The 17,021-nt window shown below is 57.8% G+C and overlaps 1 protein-coding gene across 11 annotated transcripts in view; it reads right to left on the bottom strand.

The window, feature by feature from the left end:
- Positions 1 to 4,291: 4,291 nt before the first annotated feature.
- DPP9 (dipeptidyl peptidase 9) overlaps positions 4,292 to 17,021 on the bottom strand; it is a 38,979-nt gene continuing 26,249 nt past the window's right edge. For 5 of the 11 annotated variants that reach the window (XM_082735281.1, XM_082735283.1, XM_082735282.1 and 2 more), the window contains 8 exons: positions 14,785 to 14,937; positions 14,212 to 14,347; positions 12,439 to 12,584; positions 11,340 to 11,486; positions 9,921 to 10,073; positions 9,126 to 9,268; positions 7,520 to 7,631; positions 4,292 to 5,187 (listed from right to left, as the gene is read on the bottom strand). In XM_082735281.1, the coding sequence (XP_082591407.1) occupies positions 5,095 to 5,187; positions 7,520 to 7,631; positions 9,126 to 9,268; positions 9,921 to 10,073; positions 11,340 to 11,486; positions 12,439 to 12,584; positions 14,212 to 14,347; positions 14,785 to 14,937 (1,083 nt within the window). In that variant the 3' untranslated portion in view covers positions 4,292 to 5,094. Of the gene's footprint in view, positions 5,188 to 7,519; positions 7,632 to 9,125; positions 9,269 to 9,667; positions 9,803 to 9,920; positions 10,074 to 11,339; positions 11,487 to 12,438; positions 12,585 to 14,211; positions 14,348 to 14,784; positions 14,938 to 17,021 lie in introns of all 11 variants that reach the window. The other 6 variants (XR_014312943.1, XR_014312945.1, XR_014312946.1 and 3 more) reach the window with 2 other exon arrangements.

Here is a 17,021-nt window from a genome sequence, read left to right as displayed (position 1 = left end):
CCTCTTTCCACTGTCCTCACGGGGTGGAAGGGATGGGAAGCCCTCTAGGGCCTCTCCCATGAAGGCACTCATCCCATTCGTGGGGGTCCACCCTCATGAGCTAACCCCTCCCAAAGGCCCCACCTCTCCATGCCATCACATTGGGTGTTAGCTTTCAACATACGTATTTTGGATGGACGTGTTCAGTCCGCAACAATCCTGGACCAGAAAAATGGCCTCTATGTAGTAGAAAATAGGATTGTATTGATGCTAATTTTCTAGCCAGAAAATTAGCATCAATACAATCCTATTATCTATTATCCTTAACCTGATTGCACCATGGTTATGTGGTGATGTGACCATTAGGGGAGGCTGGGTGAAGGGTCTCCAGGAGCTCCGCACTATTTCTGCAGCTTTTCTGTGAGCCTAAAATTGTTTCAAAATAAATTAAAAAGAAAATAATCCGTACATTGGGGGTTGTCAGGAAAATTAGCTGAGGAAATGCAGGTGAAATTTCTAAAAATAAGAATTCTTAATACAAGCTCCCTCCTGCCCAGACACATAACTTTTTTGTCACAAATTGCTTAAATTTTCAAGAATACAAGAATGATGAGGTCTGTAGTGTCTGGAATTAAGCTTGTTTTCTTAGTCCTTCGTTTTGTTTTGTTTTTTTTAAAAGATTTATTTATTTATTTGACACACAGAGAGAGATCACAAGTAGGCAGAGAGGCAGGCAGAGAGAGAGGCTAAAGCAAGCTCCCTGCTGAGCAGAGAGCCCGATGCGGGGCTCAATCCCAGGACCCTGAGATCATGACCTGAGCTGACGGCAGAGGTTTAACCCACTGAGCCACCCAGGTGCCCCTTTCCTCGTCCTTCTTGACTTGAAAAGATAGAATCCAGAAAGAAATTAGCAGAGGTAACCCCTAAGCATGGCTCTATCAAAAAACCTTTCAGGTTCTCAAATCCCTTTAACTCCCTCAGACACAGAATGAAGGTCAGTTTCAGGGAGGTCTGGAGGGTCTTCCAGCAGGCTAACGGCTCCGCAGCTAACACTAATTCCAATACTGATGTCCTTCGGGTATGGGCAGCCTGTCCTAAATTGGCCTATCTGCTCACATTAAGAAATTTCTTTCTCCTTGCAACTGCCTGCTCTGGACCCATTAGAAAATGGCTCCATAAACTGGATGATGACAGTCTTATTCTGTGTTTCACACAGCATGGTCCTGTTGGATGTCTTTCCCATTACCTCACCTGCTGTGTTTGACCTTCAGTCCATCACTCTGAAGGATTCAGTTAATGGCCAAGAGCTGTTACTAACAAGATACTTCAGTTGTGAGCTGTTTGAGTCTCCCACTGAAGATAGGGAGGGCTGTGTGTGCATGTTTTCTTTTCAGAAAGACTGAGCCCAAACCTCTTTTGTTTTTCCTTTTTTGCCTCAAAGGGAAAAAAAATCACAATGGAGAGATTAAAAGTAAAAAAAATACAACTGCAACAACAAACAAAAACCACAAACCATTATTCCAAAGACCCTGCTTTTTAATCATGACATGAAAACTAGCAGTCCTTAAGGAAACCATTCGGGGACACAAATATCCATGGACATCTCTCTCTCTCTGTATTCAGGGCACCATAAGCGGCATAGGTGTGGATATAACAGGATTGCACGGAGGAACTCCTTTCTTGAGAATAAACGGTTCTATATTATGACTGTGGTGTTGGTGACAGGAATCTATACAGGTGACAAAAAGGAACAGACACACAGTCACCAGTGAGCACATGCAAATGCTGGTAAAATCCATATAAGGTATGGAATCTAGTTAATTGCACTGCACTCATGTTGGTTTCCTGATATTGACAACGTACTGTGCTTAGGTAAGATGTAAGATGTAAGCTGCGTGAAGGGTCCGTGGGACTCTTTACTGTTCTGCAACCTCCTACATGTCCACAGTTTTTGTTTGTTTGTGCTGAAATACCATAAACATGTTGGCAGACAAAGGCCAAACTGGGAAGTCTCTGCATCCAATATGACACAGGCTTTTATGTCCATCACATATGGGTTCTTGCCAATTATGGAAGAGATGAGCTTTTCCAATAGGAAAGCATATGCACAAGCAGCCTCAAACAGTGCTGGGACCCCCCCCCCCCCGCCACTGACGGATCAGATTCCCCCACCAGTGGAGGAGAAAAGTGGCCCACAAAACAGTCTGGAAGAATCAAATGTCTCTACCTGCCACCTCTGAGACCTTGACCTCCTGCCAAAGGACACTTGTCCTTTTGTAGCTGCCCATTATCCATCCTCCTTCCTGTTGGCGCCCCACTTCCTTTTCCAGACCTCTTGTCAGGTAGGAAGGTGAATGACTGAAGCTATGCCAACAGGTGCTGTTTCATGGCAATCTGAATGCCGACTGAGTGAGGCAGAAGTAGAAGGTTCTCAGGAAGAGTTCCTGCTTGGAGACAAATGCAGGTTTCCAGCTGCCAAGGCTCCTGAAGCAAGCCCAGTGCCCTTTGCCACAGGTTTCTGTCCTTCTGTGATTTGTGACCAGTCCCCTCCTCCACTTTGTTGCACAGAGGTTTAAGAGAAAGGCATCTTATTCTCAGGACTGGGATTTTAGGGACGCCCGAGTGGCTCAATTGGTTAAGCAGTTGCCTTTGGCTCAGGTCATGATCCCAGCGTCCTGGGATCGAGTCCCACATCGGGCTCCTTGCTCAGCAGGAAGCCTGCTTCTCCCTCTGCCTCTGCCTGCCACTCTGTCTGCCTGTGCTCACTCTCTCTGAACAAAAAAAAAAAAAAAAAAAAAAAGGGTTAAAGGACTGGGATTTTAAACATTTCATTGGCTGAGCTCCCTACCCATAAAACACATTGAGATTGACATTGTTGTCTCCAATATGGATGACAAGGGACTGATTTCCTTCATATATGTAAAGAGAGTCCACAAATCAATGAATCCAATAGATCAAACGATCTATTGATCTATAGCAATGATTGCTAGTCAACAAGTGTCTCAAAACATGAAAACATCCCCACACATAAAAGAAAGGTGAGTTCAGATTACAGCGAGATACCATGTTTCACTCCTAAGATCTGTGAAGATAAAAATATCTGATAGCAGGTACTACTGGCGAAGGAGTGGGGAAGAGGCACACTTCACCCTTCTTGGAGTGGTTTACATTGAGGTGTTCTCTTTGGAAGGCAATCTGGCAGTACTCTGTCAAACTAAAGAGTATGCCTTTTGATAATTCTAGGAATTTACCCTATGAACTCAAACATATGCCCAAAACATGTGCAAGACTATTTGTTACAGTATCACCTATACTGGGGGTTGATCAATAACAGCCTGTGGGTTAGATCTGATCTGCTGCCTGGTTTTGTAAATAGTTTTATTGGCACCAGCCAAACACTCCTTTACAGATCATTGGAGGCTGCTTTTGAACTAGGAGGGCAGAGTTGAGTAGTTGTACCCCAGGCTGTCTGGCCCACAAGGCCTAAAATATTTACTCTCTGGCCTTTTGCAGAGTAAGTCCACTGACCCCTGATTTAAACAGAAAAGCCCAGAATAACTGATTATCCCTTAACATGTGCCTGGTAAAATAAATTCCGGCACATTCAGAGGGAGGAAGAGAATTCGGGTGTTAATAATAGAGACCTGGAGGTGATCGCCTCTCTGGAGGGAAGGCGTCTTTTCTCTGTGTATCCTTTTGTGCTACGCTTTAACTTGTTACGCCATTAAAAATAAAAGCAGGACTTCTCCAAGTCCGGGGAGGGTGAAGGTGCCAGGAGAGGCCATCCTGCTGTTGGGAACTCAGGTTACCAGTGTGCAGCCGGCCTCAGCTCTCCCTAGGTCTTGGCTGCTGGGACAGACGGGAATGGCCTGCCCTCCTGAGCCTCTGGTCAGATACTAGGTAAGTGAAGGCATCCGGGGCCGGGTAACGGGCCAGAAGGCTGTGCACCATGGCTGGAGCTGTTAGGAGGAAGCCTGTGGGCTGGACCGCCTGCCCAGGACATCCCGGGCTGGGTCCCTAGGGGGACAGAGCGGGGCTGCATCCCAGAACGGTCCTCCCTGGCACCCTCTGATGAGGGGCAGGCCATCTCCGGGACCTGGCGCCTCCCAGGACCCCGCGGGTGGGAGGAACCCCCAGTCCCAGCCCCAGGCTTGGAAGGAACCTCAGGCAGGCCTCGGCGTGTCCATCTGGAATCGTTTACTGAGTCCACTTCTTACGCGCATAATTATAAAAGAATAAGAATCGACAAAAATATTTTCTTTCCATAATATGTAGAGGTGGTTCGTTTCAGGTGGGTTTTTTTGTGTGTGTGTTGTTTTTGCTTCTTTTCTGTTTTTCTTTTCGCCCGCCCCGCAGAACGCTTGGCAGGGAGGAAGAGGCAGGAGTAAGGATAACCCTGAGGCGGGGAAGGGTCCACTGCCAAGGCCGAGCCCCGGGATCGGGCGGGACTGGCGCTTCAAAGCCCGCTGAACGCTCAGGGGCAGGCGGGCGGCTGCGGCCCGCTGCGCACGGCCCCCCGCCGCACTTGGAAGAAGGGTCGCCCCCGCCCCCACAGGTGCCGGCGGCTGGCTGGGACTCTGGGCCGGCGGCGGACCCCACGGCAGGTTTAGGCCCCCTTTGCTTTGTCTTTTAAATAATCATCAAAAAACGCCCCCCACCCCCCAACAAAACACACTCGGACGGGGCGGGTCTGGAAGGAAAGGCGAACGCATGCTTCTGTGCGGCCGCTGCCGGGCGGGGAGGAGGCCCGGCCCCGCCCAGTGTCCTCGGGGTCCCCGCCCCCCCGGGGTTCGCGGTGGAGTTGAGGCTCCAGCTCCCGGACGACATAGAGGGGAGGAGGATGGCCTGAGGAAGTGCTTCTTGGATGCGGGGCTCGTCTCTCCATCCTGACAGCCGAGAAGCAGCAGGCGAAAAACCCAGGAGCGTTACAAAAAGAAGAGGCGTGGGGGCAGCGAAGGCGGAGGCTGGGTTTGGGGGGCGGGGCTGCGGGGGCGGTGGGAGGGGCGCCGCGCCGGGGGGCGGGGCTGCGGGGGCCACTGGGGCCCTCCCGCTGGCTCCCGGGTGGCGGCAGCGGCAAAGCCATTGTGCTCTGAATGTGCGGCCGGCGGCGAGGGCTCAGAGGTGTTCCTGTAGAAAGTGCAGCAGTGTGACTTCGTAGTGCTCGCCGGACTCAGGGCAGCGAATGCTGTGTCTCTCGTTGGGGTAGATCTGGGTGGACAGAGAAGGCAGGGCTGGTGACACAGAGGGACCCTGCCCCAGGCGATCGCTGCGGGGCATCCTGCCCCTGCCCCCCACCAGTCCCCAGCTCAGGGCGGCTCCTGGGGGGGCTGTGGAAAGAGCAGGCACCCTGGACTGATGGACCTGGGTTCCATACTCCCTCTGCCCCTGCTTCCCCCAACTCGCTTGCTGTGCACTCTGGGCAAGTGACAACCTCCCCGACCACAGCCACCAGCCTGGAAAACCGGATGAAGACTGTGGACCTCTTGGCTGGCCAAGCTAGTCCCCGGAACACAGAGCCCGGGCATATTAGGAATGGTGCATCCAGGAGCCCACCTCTCTGCCCCAGGCTAGGAGCTGTCCCCGACCTGGGGAGGTACAGTGAACCCACCTCAGCGGGGAGTGGGGGGGGGCATCAAGTCTTTGAGACCCTTGGTGCTGTTCTTTGGAGCCACCTGCATTGGACCCAAAGGCCGAGGGAGGACCGCACCTGCCGTGCCCCACCTCCCATGGCAGGCCCTCCGCCCCAGGCTCTGCCAACTGTTTCCTGGGTCCTCCCTCACCACCTGAGGGGGCACCGTCCCCAGAGGGGAGCCCAGGACTTGATGCCAAGGGCCACCCCCAAGGAATCACCCAGTCCCCGAGACCTGGCTGAGCCAATGTCCAGGCTCAGTGATGGTGGGTGACAGTGACAGGAACTTTTTAGATCTTGCCTCTGACCCTTGTCTCAAGCTGGGTGGGACTGGCTGGTACCAGGGCCAGGGAGCCCGTTCCTCACCTCTCCCTGCCAGCAAGATGGGTTTGTGAACCAAACCATTCCTTCCCCTCCAGGCCCACAGCCACTGTTCCAGTTCGCTACTCTGGAATACAGCCAAGGGCCCAGAGGCCTCTCTTCCTCCTCCCTTGCCTCCTTTAATCCATCCCTAGAGGAAGTACAAATCTGATCATACTGCCCCCAGCTCAGACCTCTGCAAGGACTTGCCAGTCTGGCATCAAGACCCAGTCTCCTGGGTCCCGCTGGGTCCAGCCTCCCGAGCTTCACGCCTCCCGAACTCAGGCACCAGCACTGCCTGGGACAGAGACCCTTCACACCACCCTGGGTCTGGCTGCCTGGTTACTTCTTCCTCCTTCTGGCTGTGAGGAAAGGGAGAGGCTCTGTGTGGTTTCCTGCTGTGCTCTCAACCCTCAGGCCAGGGCCTGGTCTACAACAAAGGTGATGTGGGAACCAGGAGGACCCGGGACCATCAGCCTCCCAGACGTCTGTTCCAGGGTACCTGGGACCAAAGGGGGTTGGTTTGGGGTCTGCCCTACCTCCCTCACCCGCTGCCCTGCTCCGGCCTCAGCGGAGTGTCTCATGTCACCTCCAGCTCCTCACAGGGAGGCAGGGGCACAGGACTCCTGTTCCACCCTGCGTGCTAAATGCTCTCCCAAGAGAACCCACAGTTTCTCCATCTGTCAAACCGCAACATCGCACTCCCCTGAGGGCAGTGTGGGAGGCTTCTGAGAGGCAGACACACTGGCCCTGGCGCAGGTGATAAAATCTGCCCCTCTCACCTCTCCTGCTTGGCCAGCCCCTTTCCTGCCAGGGCGACTGAATATGGCTCACATCCCAGTGGGTCTCATGGGCCTCTGTCTGGAGAGGGCTACAAGGGAGCCACCAAGGTCCCCGCGTCTCACGGACCAGCCCCACCCAGCTACTGCAGAAGCCCCGCCCCTCACTCCAACCTCGGCTGTCTCCCAAGGTCCCATGTCTCATGGACAAGACCTTCCCCTATGGTGGAAGCCCCGCCCCTTGCCCAACCCCCCCCCCCACGCTGTGTCCTGGCCATCCCCTTGCCTTGGCCCCCAACTCCGTTCTGCTTCCTCCATCCACCCTGGTCTCCAGCCCCAGGGGAGGCCTCCGACACTTTGCCGTGCCAGGTGTTGAACCCCGGACCTCCCTTCCCTGGGCTGAGCTGGGTACCCCCTACTCTCCAGCGTCCTTCAAGGTCGCCTCCTTGGGGAGCTCCTCTCTGATCCCAGTGACCCTGAGATGCTCTCAGTGCTCTGTACCGTTCCTTCCAGGCAAATTTCTCAGGTTAAGGTAAAATGGTGTCGGCTAATTTCTGTAACACTGACCTTCCTCCACCAGACTGAGCTGGGAGCGGGGCAGGCGCTGGCCTGTCCCCTCAGTGTGCCCGGCGTTGAGGCACCACCAGTGACCAGTACATGATCGCTGACTACATGTGGGGACATGGGGGGGGAGCCCTGCCTTGGGGGGCGGCGCAGCGGCAGGTGACGCCGCCCCTCCCCACCTGCGGGCTCCTGGAGAGGCGCCACCTACCTGGAGCTGGTAAGGTTTTCCGGCCCGGATCAGCTGGGAGACGAGGAAGTTCGTGTGGAAAAAGTGCACGTTCTCATCCAGGAAGCCGTGCAGGATGAGCAGGCGGTTGGGCCTGGAAGACAAGGCTGGGTGAGGGTCTGAGGCAGGGCCCTTTGCTCGCGCCCAGCCCTAGCAGCAGGCGGGACCGCAGCTCTGCAGCGCGTGGTGGGCAGAACTGAAAGCCTCAAAGCTGGGGGTGTGGCAAGCAGGGCTGAAGACCCCCCCACTTCCTTCCAGGCAAGGAGCAGAGCGGCGTGGGAAGGTTTCTAGAACAGTGCCGCCCCACAGCACTGCAGGGCGATGGAATGTTCTAGACCTGCCCTACCCATTGCATTCACCACCATCATCACCACATGCAGCTACTGAGCACTGAAAATGTGGCAGGTGTGGCCAAGAGCCTGTCATTTAAAAAAATTAGATTTTTTTTTTCCCAGCGAGGACGGGGAGGGGCGGAGGGAGAGGGAGAGCGAGCCCCGAGTGGGCTCTCCGAGACCTCCCGAGCCTGGGGATCTTGACCTGAGCTGAAATCAAGAGTCGGACACTTAACCGACTGAGCCAGCCAGGCGCCCGAACAAGTTTGATTTTTAAACATAATTTATTGAGGGGAAATCTACAAAACTTCAAACTCCCTCATGTCCAACTGAATGCTTCCGGGGCATTTAGTGGATTCACAATGTTGGGGAGCAGCAGGTCTATTCAGCTCCAGCAGAGACCCCCGACCTTAGCGGTCTCCCCCGACCCCCTGCCAACCAGACAGTCCGCGTCTGTCCCATTGGGAGTTACTCTGTCAGTGGCTGTGAACCCACGTGAACTGACATTCCGGGGGCACATGGGGGCTCCTGGCTCCCGGACTGGACGGCACAGGCCCAGAGCTCTGGGTTTTCGAGCTCAGCTGTCCCCAGGCGTCTCCGGAGAGCCTGGGCCGCACTCCAGCCCACGGAAAGCGGCCTCACTGGGAGAGGGGGAGAGGGGCCCAGGCGGCGCCGGCCTGCACGGAGAGCCCAGCACGGAGGGCAGGGGCCCAGGGAAGTGGTTCACCAGACGGAGCCACACCAGACGGCGGCAATACCATGCTTCCCTTCAGAGAAAGAGGCCGATGGCGAAGCATGACATGGTATATGCCTCAGCCAGTCCCACGGCCCCAGATGACCATGGGGACCCGTGTCCCGAGCCACTGCATGTCAAAGTCCACAAAACAGGCCGATCTGGTTCAAGACCAGGCAACAGCCCCACAGCTCGCCCCGTGCTTGGGGAGTGAGGGAGGCCTGCGTGTGCAAAGCAGCACGACTCTAGACCCTTCTTTCCATCATTCTGAGGGCAGGCCCGAGCCTCCTCCCTCCCAGGGCACCCTGGGCGCCAGCCTGCTTCCGTGAGCAGCAGTGACACGGGGAGGGCTCACGGGGGTGTGAGGCGGCCGCAGAGAGGGAGGCCTAGGGCCCGCCAGAGAACAGCTAGGATGTGGGAGACGCCGCGGCCGGTCTGCCCCAGCAAGGGCAGGGGCCAGAGAGGGGCGGCAGGAGGAATGGGGGCCTTGGCGCCCGCCAGGCTGGGGCGGTGGGGGCCTTACTCGTTGGGCAGCTTCTCCACGTGCAGAGCTACAGAACCCGCCTCGTAGCCCAGCTGGTTGTTCTCCGGGACGTCCATGTAGCGCTCGGTGTAGCCTGTGTCGTAGGCCATCCACACCGTGACCGGGGCGCCTGCGATGGCCACCTGAGGGCCACAGTGGACAGAGCGGGGTCAGGGAGCCAGAGACAGAGAGAGAAGCAGAGGGAGAGGACAGGAGAGGAGAGAGAGAGAGACACACACACGGGTCAGGTCTCAGGAGCCCTCGCTCGCCTGCCGGCGGTCCCGGGGCCTCCCCCGAAGGACGTGAGGAGTGGGCATGCACACGGGGGGCTGGCGGGGAGGGGCCCTCAGACTGTGCGTCCCCCGCGGATCGTGCGTTGCCGAGGGAGTGCGGGTGAGCTGAACGAGTGCGCTCAGGCCGGGATCGGCCCCTCCCTGGTCCCACTGCCTTCCTGCCTCCTCCTCCTCATCGCCGCCCCGCGGTGCCCGGACAGTGCTGCCGGCCTGGGCCCCTCCCCCGACGCTCTTCACACCGTGCCCCACCTCTGCCCATCCGAGGCCGGGGTCCCGGGCTCAGCCTCCCACAGAGAGCTGCTGGCGGGGTTTTGTGCAGCCGGACGCCATCCTGGGGTCAGCAGTGGCGGGCAATGAGGAGGGGGGCTCGGCCCCATGGGGCTGCTGCGGGGAGAAACAGCCACGTGGCAAGGCCCCTGCCGAGACGCCTCTCCGGGGGGGCGGGCTCCGAGGGGGCACAGGCGGGTGCCCGCAACCAGGAGGGGGACGGGGCGGGACCCACCTTGAACACTTGGGGCTTATGGATCAGCCCCATGAGCGAGAGGAAGCCTCCGTACGACCACCCGTGGATGGCAACTCGGCTCAGGTCGATGAAGCCGTACTTCTCGGCCACAAACTGCAAGCCCTCCACCTGGTCCTCGATCTCCACCTGGCCCTGGGGGACGAGGCCGGGCACCTCTCAGAGGCCTCCTTCCGGGTGTGTGCCCTGCTGTCCCACCTCTGGCCCGTGTGGACCAGCAGCAGCTCCAGAAGCTACTCCTTTCTCCAGACCCTGTTCCAGCCTGCTCTCGGGGATGGGGCGGGGGTCAGAGGGGCCCGGCTTCAGTCCTGCCCTGCCACCTCCTGGCTGACCCGGAGAGGGTCCCATCTCCCCTTCTGGGCCTCAGTTTCCTCATCCCAAAGCTAGGACGTCAACGCGAATAGGACCACTTTGCAGTGGGCGCGAGGAGGAAACGAGGTGGTGACCGTCCTGCACTCGGAGGCCTTGGACATGCTAAGGCTAGACGGACAGCGGCTGTCATCACCGTCGTCATCCTCATCACCATGACCGCCATCCTCACCGCTGTCACCACCCTCCACCACTGTCTCCATCCTCACCCCCGCCCCCACCGTCGTTCCCACCATCACCGCTGTCTCCATCACAATCCCCAGTATTCCCACCGTGAGCACCGGCGGCCCCACCCTCCTCGCCTCCGCCACCGACACCACCATCGTCTCCATCCTCACCACCATCACCACCATTCCCCTCAACGCTACTGTCTCCATTTTCCTCACACCATCATTCCCATCATGCCCACCGTCTTCTCATCACCCCCACCACCATCTCCATCCTCACCACCACCATCATCATCACCACCACCATCACCATATCATCATCATCACCATCATCATCACCATCATCACCACCATGACCATCATCATCACCACCACCATCACCATATCATCATCATCACCATCATCATCACCATCATCACCACCATCACCATCATCACCATCACCGCCACCACCACCATATCATCATCATCACCATCATCATCACCATCACCACCATCACCATTATCATCATCATCACCATCACCATCACCGCCACCACCACCATCACCACCATCACCACCACTTCTATATCCACCAGTCCCCGGCTGGTCCAGCCACTGGGACTTCCTGCTGACGGGGCCTACACTGCTATGTTTGGCTCATCTGGGCCTCAGGCACCGGGACGGGTGCGTCTCTGTCTCCCCATGGGGTGCGGCTCAAAGCACAGCATCAGAGTGGACATTCTCCTTGGTTCCAAAAGGCTTCCCAACTAATCCTGGCATCCTGGCTGGGACTGCCCCGAGGAGGTGTTCCAGAGCTGTCCCCGGGCCCCAGGGCTCCCCTCACCACACAGGGAAGGCCCCGAGAAACTGTGAAGACATGTTACCATTTGGTTTTTCAGGGCCCCTTCGAACCGAAGCCCTCGCTGACACGAGCCCCTGCCATCGATCACAACCACGGCGTAGCCCAGGGACGCCAGCGTGTTGAGCCGCAAATACTTGATTCCTTTGAAGGAGTTATTCACCAGCTGCACCTGGGAGGGGAGAGCGGGCAGGGGCCGTGGAGCTTTAGGGTGAGTGGCAAGGACTCCAGGGTGACAAGCCAGGCAGGAAGGGCTGCATGGGCCAGAGGGCACGGGGCCGGGGCTGGGGTCTCACAGCCTCATCAGGGCTGCCACGCTTTGCTGTGAAGGCTGTGGACGGCCCCAGAAAGCTTCTAGCCACAGGGGAGTAGAAGCCCAGGTGGGGGCCCCTCCACCGAGCCTGCGCTCAAGACGGACCCCTTCCCCAGCCCTTCCCTGGGCTCAGTCCCTGATTTTTTTCAGCCCCGTTCTGCCTCCCCTCTATCTGTAGCTTTCTCCAAAAACAGACAAACCCCGATGCTGTTCTCAGGCTAACTTGACGTAAAACAGTCTCTCACTTTGGCACTACTGATGTTTGCTGCCTTATCAGCCCTTGGCCTGGGGGGGGCCGTGTCGCCTACTGCGGGGCACGGACCGTCCCAGGCCCCCACCATAGCTCTGATGACTACACCTGTCCCTGGGGATCCCCAAATGTTCCCTGGGGGACAGCACACCCCCAGCTGAGGAACCACCATCTCACACAGACCCAAATGCCAGTCTGCCTGCCTGGACCTGTCTCGTCCCCTTCTCAGAGAACAGGGCCCAGGGTCCATGGTCACCTCTGTCCCCAAGTATGTGACCAGGGGTGACAGTGGGTCACTGCGGGGCAGGTGGGCCAGACAGACACCTGGGGACTGGGGGGGGTTCCCAGAGGGACAAGGGAGCACCAGCAGGTGAAAAGGGAAGGGAGCTACGGGAGAAGGTGGGGTGCACAGACGCCCAGAGGCAGGGGAGCGAGGGCCCCCAAGGACCCTGTGTGGTCAGTGGGGCTGCGGCCCCTCACACGAACCCTCCTTCTGGCCTGGCTGGCACCTGAGTCCTGGCACGAAGGAGGGGGGCTGTGGGCGGCAGGGCTGACACCAACCTGGGGGCCTCCGTACACAAAGAGGACCGTGGGGTGCTTCTTCCCAGGCTGCACAGCGTGGGGCTTGTAGATCATGCCGTAGAGCCGCACGTCTGACCGCGTGTGGAAATGGAAGATTTCTGGGGGCACGTAATCCGGGGGGCAGCCTGCGGAGACAGAGTGGCTGTGGCTTCGAGGGCCGGAGGGCACCAGGGAGACACAGGTGGCAGAAACCCACACTCTGCGGCCCCCCGGCCCTTGGCTGTGGTGGGGGATGGGGGGCACCCCATCTTCTGTGCTTCGTGATGGTTTAAATCAGAATCCGAGGGCCCCAAAGGACTCTGGGCAGGCTGTGGTCCCCCACGACACTTGCTGATCTGATCTCCAATGGGGGTGGCCACGCCTCTGGGGTCTGAGCGACAGCCAGTGCTATTGTCTGCTTCTGACTGTCCCCTTCAGTGCTGCCAAGCGACCCTGGTTTTCTGATCACGACAGTGAGGCCATTATCCTTCTTCATGATTACCTTGACAGTTTATTTCGGTAAACAGAGAAAGTCAACTAAACAGAAATACGTCAACGGTCATGGAGGCTGAAGACAGCAAGTGCTTTCTGTAAAGGCTCAGACGATGAGTACTTCTGTCTCTGTGTCTTAACTACGCGGCTTGGCTGTCACAGCCCTAGCGTGGTTATGGACAGTCCCTAAATGCCCGGGAGTGGATGGGCTTGGGGCGCAGGCCATGTTTGCCCACTTCTCATGGAGGTGAGCTACACACATGGCAAGACCGGCAATTTCCAGACGTGGCACCTCATTCCACCTGCCCAGAAGCCCAGGGCTGGGCACCAGGACGCAGGACTTCCCACTGTTGTCCCCCTTGCCGTGCTGGGCGTCCTGGTAATAAGACTCACCCTTCCCTCAGTGTCCTCTCTAACCCCCGGCCCAACACCCGGCTCGGGGTTCCTGTGCGGTCCCATTCTGCGGTAACATGGGGAGATTCAGACTGAGTGAGCTACTGGCTGGAGCCTTCTCACTGGGTCCCGGAGGGTGACGACCTAACAAGACGCCTCCCGGCCCACAAAACATCCCACAAACGCCAGGGATCCTTGCTTCCTACAATGTTCTAGTAATCTAACAAGTGGCCAATCTGGGGTCAGGGAAGGGTGTCCCTTTTAGTGTGTGATCCCCGTGGGCTAGGCGCTGTCCAGAGTGTCTGGTTTTCATCCTACAGACTGCCTGCCGTGGGACCGTTTCAAAGAGAAGGGCCACATTTGAGGGAGACTGACTACAGTTCTGCAGCCAGCAAACAATCTGGGGTCACCTAAACAGAGTTTGGGCCATCCCTTAAGCTCCTGGGCAAATGGGTAAGTTGCCTCCTGTCCCCCAAGGCCGAAGGCCGCGCTCTTGCCCAACCCCCAGCTCCTTGCAAAGGCATCGGGACGTGTGCCCTGCGCAGACACCCTTGGAGACAGCAGCCCGAGGGGATGAGGATGCCCCACACGGGGACCCCCAGGTCTGGCAGCTGGTCGCTCTGTGCCATGTTAACCACAGTGCACAAAGTAGAGACTGGCCCAAGTGGCAGGGCGCACAGGACAGGTGGGGTCACTGGTAATGGTCAGTGAGGAGCTCTCAGGGCCCCTGGGCCCCTTGCTGCCTCGAAGCTGCCGGAACAGCCCTCCCTCGCCAGGGTCACTTCACAGGGCTGCATCCCATTTTACAGACAGGCAAGCGGAGGCTCCCGGGGATGGCCGGGACAGGGAGACTTGGCCAGGGTCCCCAGGGATGTGGGGGCTACTCACTGGCCGCCTCCATCATGCTGGCCCAGAAGTGGGGCTGCTTGTGCAGAGGGTCGTCGTCCGGACCGCTGAGCTTATAGACGTGCACGCAGGGCGGGGTGCCCACGCTGCTGTAGTGGCTGATGAACATGTCGAAGTTCTGTAGGCAGGACGGGGCGCTGAGCACCGCAACACGCGCGTCCTTCCCGACCCCCCCGGCCGCTTTGGCTCCCCCTGCCCCCATCAGCCGCCAACCTATTTACTGTCTTTTCCCTGTGCCCTCACTCCTTTAAACTTCGAAACTTCCCCTCACATGAGGTGGGCGCTAGTACCATCGCCCCCATTTCACAGATATGCCAACTGAGGAATCTGTCCCCTGGCCGGGGACCCCCAACACCCAGACCCCAGTGGTAACTGACAGACCCAGGCTCATATCCAGATCCTTCTGACGCCAGAGCCTGCTCATGGTGCTGGTTCTACAACACCTGGACCGGAAGCAGCCCTGGGCATGGTCACTGCCTGATAATCTAGAACGTTCTGACAGGCTAAGGATGGGTGCCAGAGTGGTGCCCTCAGGCACATCGAGGGAGGGCCCACCTGGCTCATGGAGCAGCTGTGGGAGAAGCCGGGAGTGGTGAGGCGCACGATCTCGCCCGCGGTCTCGTAGCTGACCACGTAGAGGTGGTGCTCCAGGGGCGTGTCCTTCGTACCTTGGAAGTACACCAGCTTCGTCTGCTCGTTGACCCAGATCTGTGGGGGCACAGGGGCTCCTCGTGAAGCAGCCCCAGTCCGGGCCTCGGACTTCCCGTGCCTTTGCCGCTGCGGGGGCTGGGGCAGGGACGCAGGCCCTTCTCCTGCCCCCACAGGGAGGGCCCCGAGCTCTGTGGCGGGGACATTTGTTCTCTCCCCAGTGGGCTGTAGCACACCGGCCGGAGAGGAGCTCGCTGGGAGAGAAGCGCCTCTCGGACCTGGAGGGGAAGGGGCTGACTGTGCGTCCCCAGGTAGACTTGAAATTGGAACCGCGACCCCAGACAGCCCCTTCTGGGCACGCCCAGAGCTGCAAGGGCGGAGCAGAGGGCACAGTGACTAGGACAGAGGCGGAGAGAGGGGCTGGCCTGTGCCCTAGGGCCCATCTGTCCCCGGAGCCCTGGTCCCCAAGGGGTCAGCCCACCCCTCTGACCCAGGCGCTCGGGGCTAAGAAGCAGCACCTGCCTCCTGGGTGAACCCGCCTCAGACCCCGGTGTGATGTTTAGGTGCGGAGGCCTCGGGGAGAGCGGGAAGGAATCCTGCTCTGGGGATCGGAAGAGCCACTTACGGCCTCTCTGGGGCTAACCTGGCAACACGGGGGCCAAACAGTTAATGGTGTGTTCTCTGAGGCAGAAACTCTGCTCTGGGGACCTGCCCCCGAGGGCTCCGCCTGGGGATGACTTCAAGGAGGAGGACAGACACGCTGTGTTCTTAACGTTAAAAAAGGAAGATGACTTGAATGTCCAAAATGACAGATGGGTTTCAAAATGATGGCACACTTCTCTGCAGCCACATAAAATCATATTTTCTTAAAGAAAACAAAAACACCCCAACTCCTCCAGATCCTCTAAAACGATGTCCTGTGGAGGGGCGTGCGGCTGTCGGAGCAATGTGCCACTCGCGATCTTGGGGTTGTGTGTTCGAGTCCATGCCAGGAGCAGAGATGGCTTAAGTAAGTCTTTAAAGAACAAAACAGGGACGCCTGGGTGGCTCAGTTGGTTGAGCGGCTGCCTTCAGCTCAGGTCGTGATCCCAGCGTCCTGGGATGGAGTCCCACATCGGGCTCCTTGCTCGCCAGGGAGCCTGCTTCTCCCTCTGCCTCTAGCCTGCCACTCTGTCTGCCTGTGCTTGCACTCTGTTTCTTTTTTTTTTCTAACAAATAAATAAAAATCTTTAAAAATAAATAAATAAATAAATAAATAAAAAGAACAAAACAAAAAACCCTAGTGTCTCGTGGACATGTGCGCACACACAAACGCTCCGCGGGGGTTTTCGCCCTGGTCGGCCACCTCCGAGGGGACAAAGCTTCAGGAGCCTGGGTGGGGCGGGGAGTGAGAGGGTCCCTCATGTCGGGTTACTTAGAACGGTTCAGTTTGTGCAACAGACACTGATGTATGCTTTGTTGCCGTCCCTTTCAAATGAACGCAGGTTTTCTAGAAACAGAGCATGTCTCTGGAAAACCCCCAGCCACGCGCAGTCACCGGCCAGTTTGTCCCCAGGACCAGGGGAGAAGATGCACATAGGGACGGGGGCGCGCCCCGGGCGCCTGGATCCCCCCCACCCCGGAGGCCCCCAAATAGTGCGGACGGCTCAGACCCACGCCCTGCCGGTGCGCACAGCCTCTGGAGGGGATGTGAGTGGCCCGCCTTTCCCTCTGTAACCTTGAATATGCTGTTGTGGTGTCAGCGAGATGTCCGTTAACAATAAAAATAATAAAAAAAAAAGCTGCCATAGCTTTTTTTTTCTAACCACGTGGGTAAAAACCCAGGCATGCAAGGCCCGCAGGGCTACGGGGCGGCAAAGGGGAAAGTTCCAGCTGGCAGGTCTGCCAGACGCTATGCTGGGGGCTTTGGGTTACTTTAAAGCAGGGTCCTCATCAGAGCGGTCCTGCCCCCTCCTCCCGGGGACATGTAGCAACATCCGGGGACATCTGTGGCTGTCACAGCTGGGATGAATGGGGCTGGGGAGGCTCTTGCCGCCCCATAGCAAGAATCCACTAGAGCAGAGCGAACGAGGAGGCAACCTTCAACCCTTTAACTAACCTCCAACTCGCCTCACATACGGGAGGGGAGTGTGAGATCGGACACC

This window comes from Mustela nivalis (assembly GCF_964662115.1).
Source record: "Mustela nivalis genome assembly, chromosome: 1".
In the NCBI taxonomy this organism is placed as follows: Eukaryota; Metazoa; Chordata; class Mammalia; order Carnivora; family Mustelidae; genus Mustela; species Mustela nivalis.
This window is presented reverse-complemented; position numbering and strand designations above follow the sequence as displayed.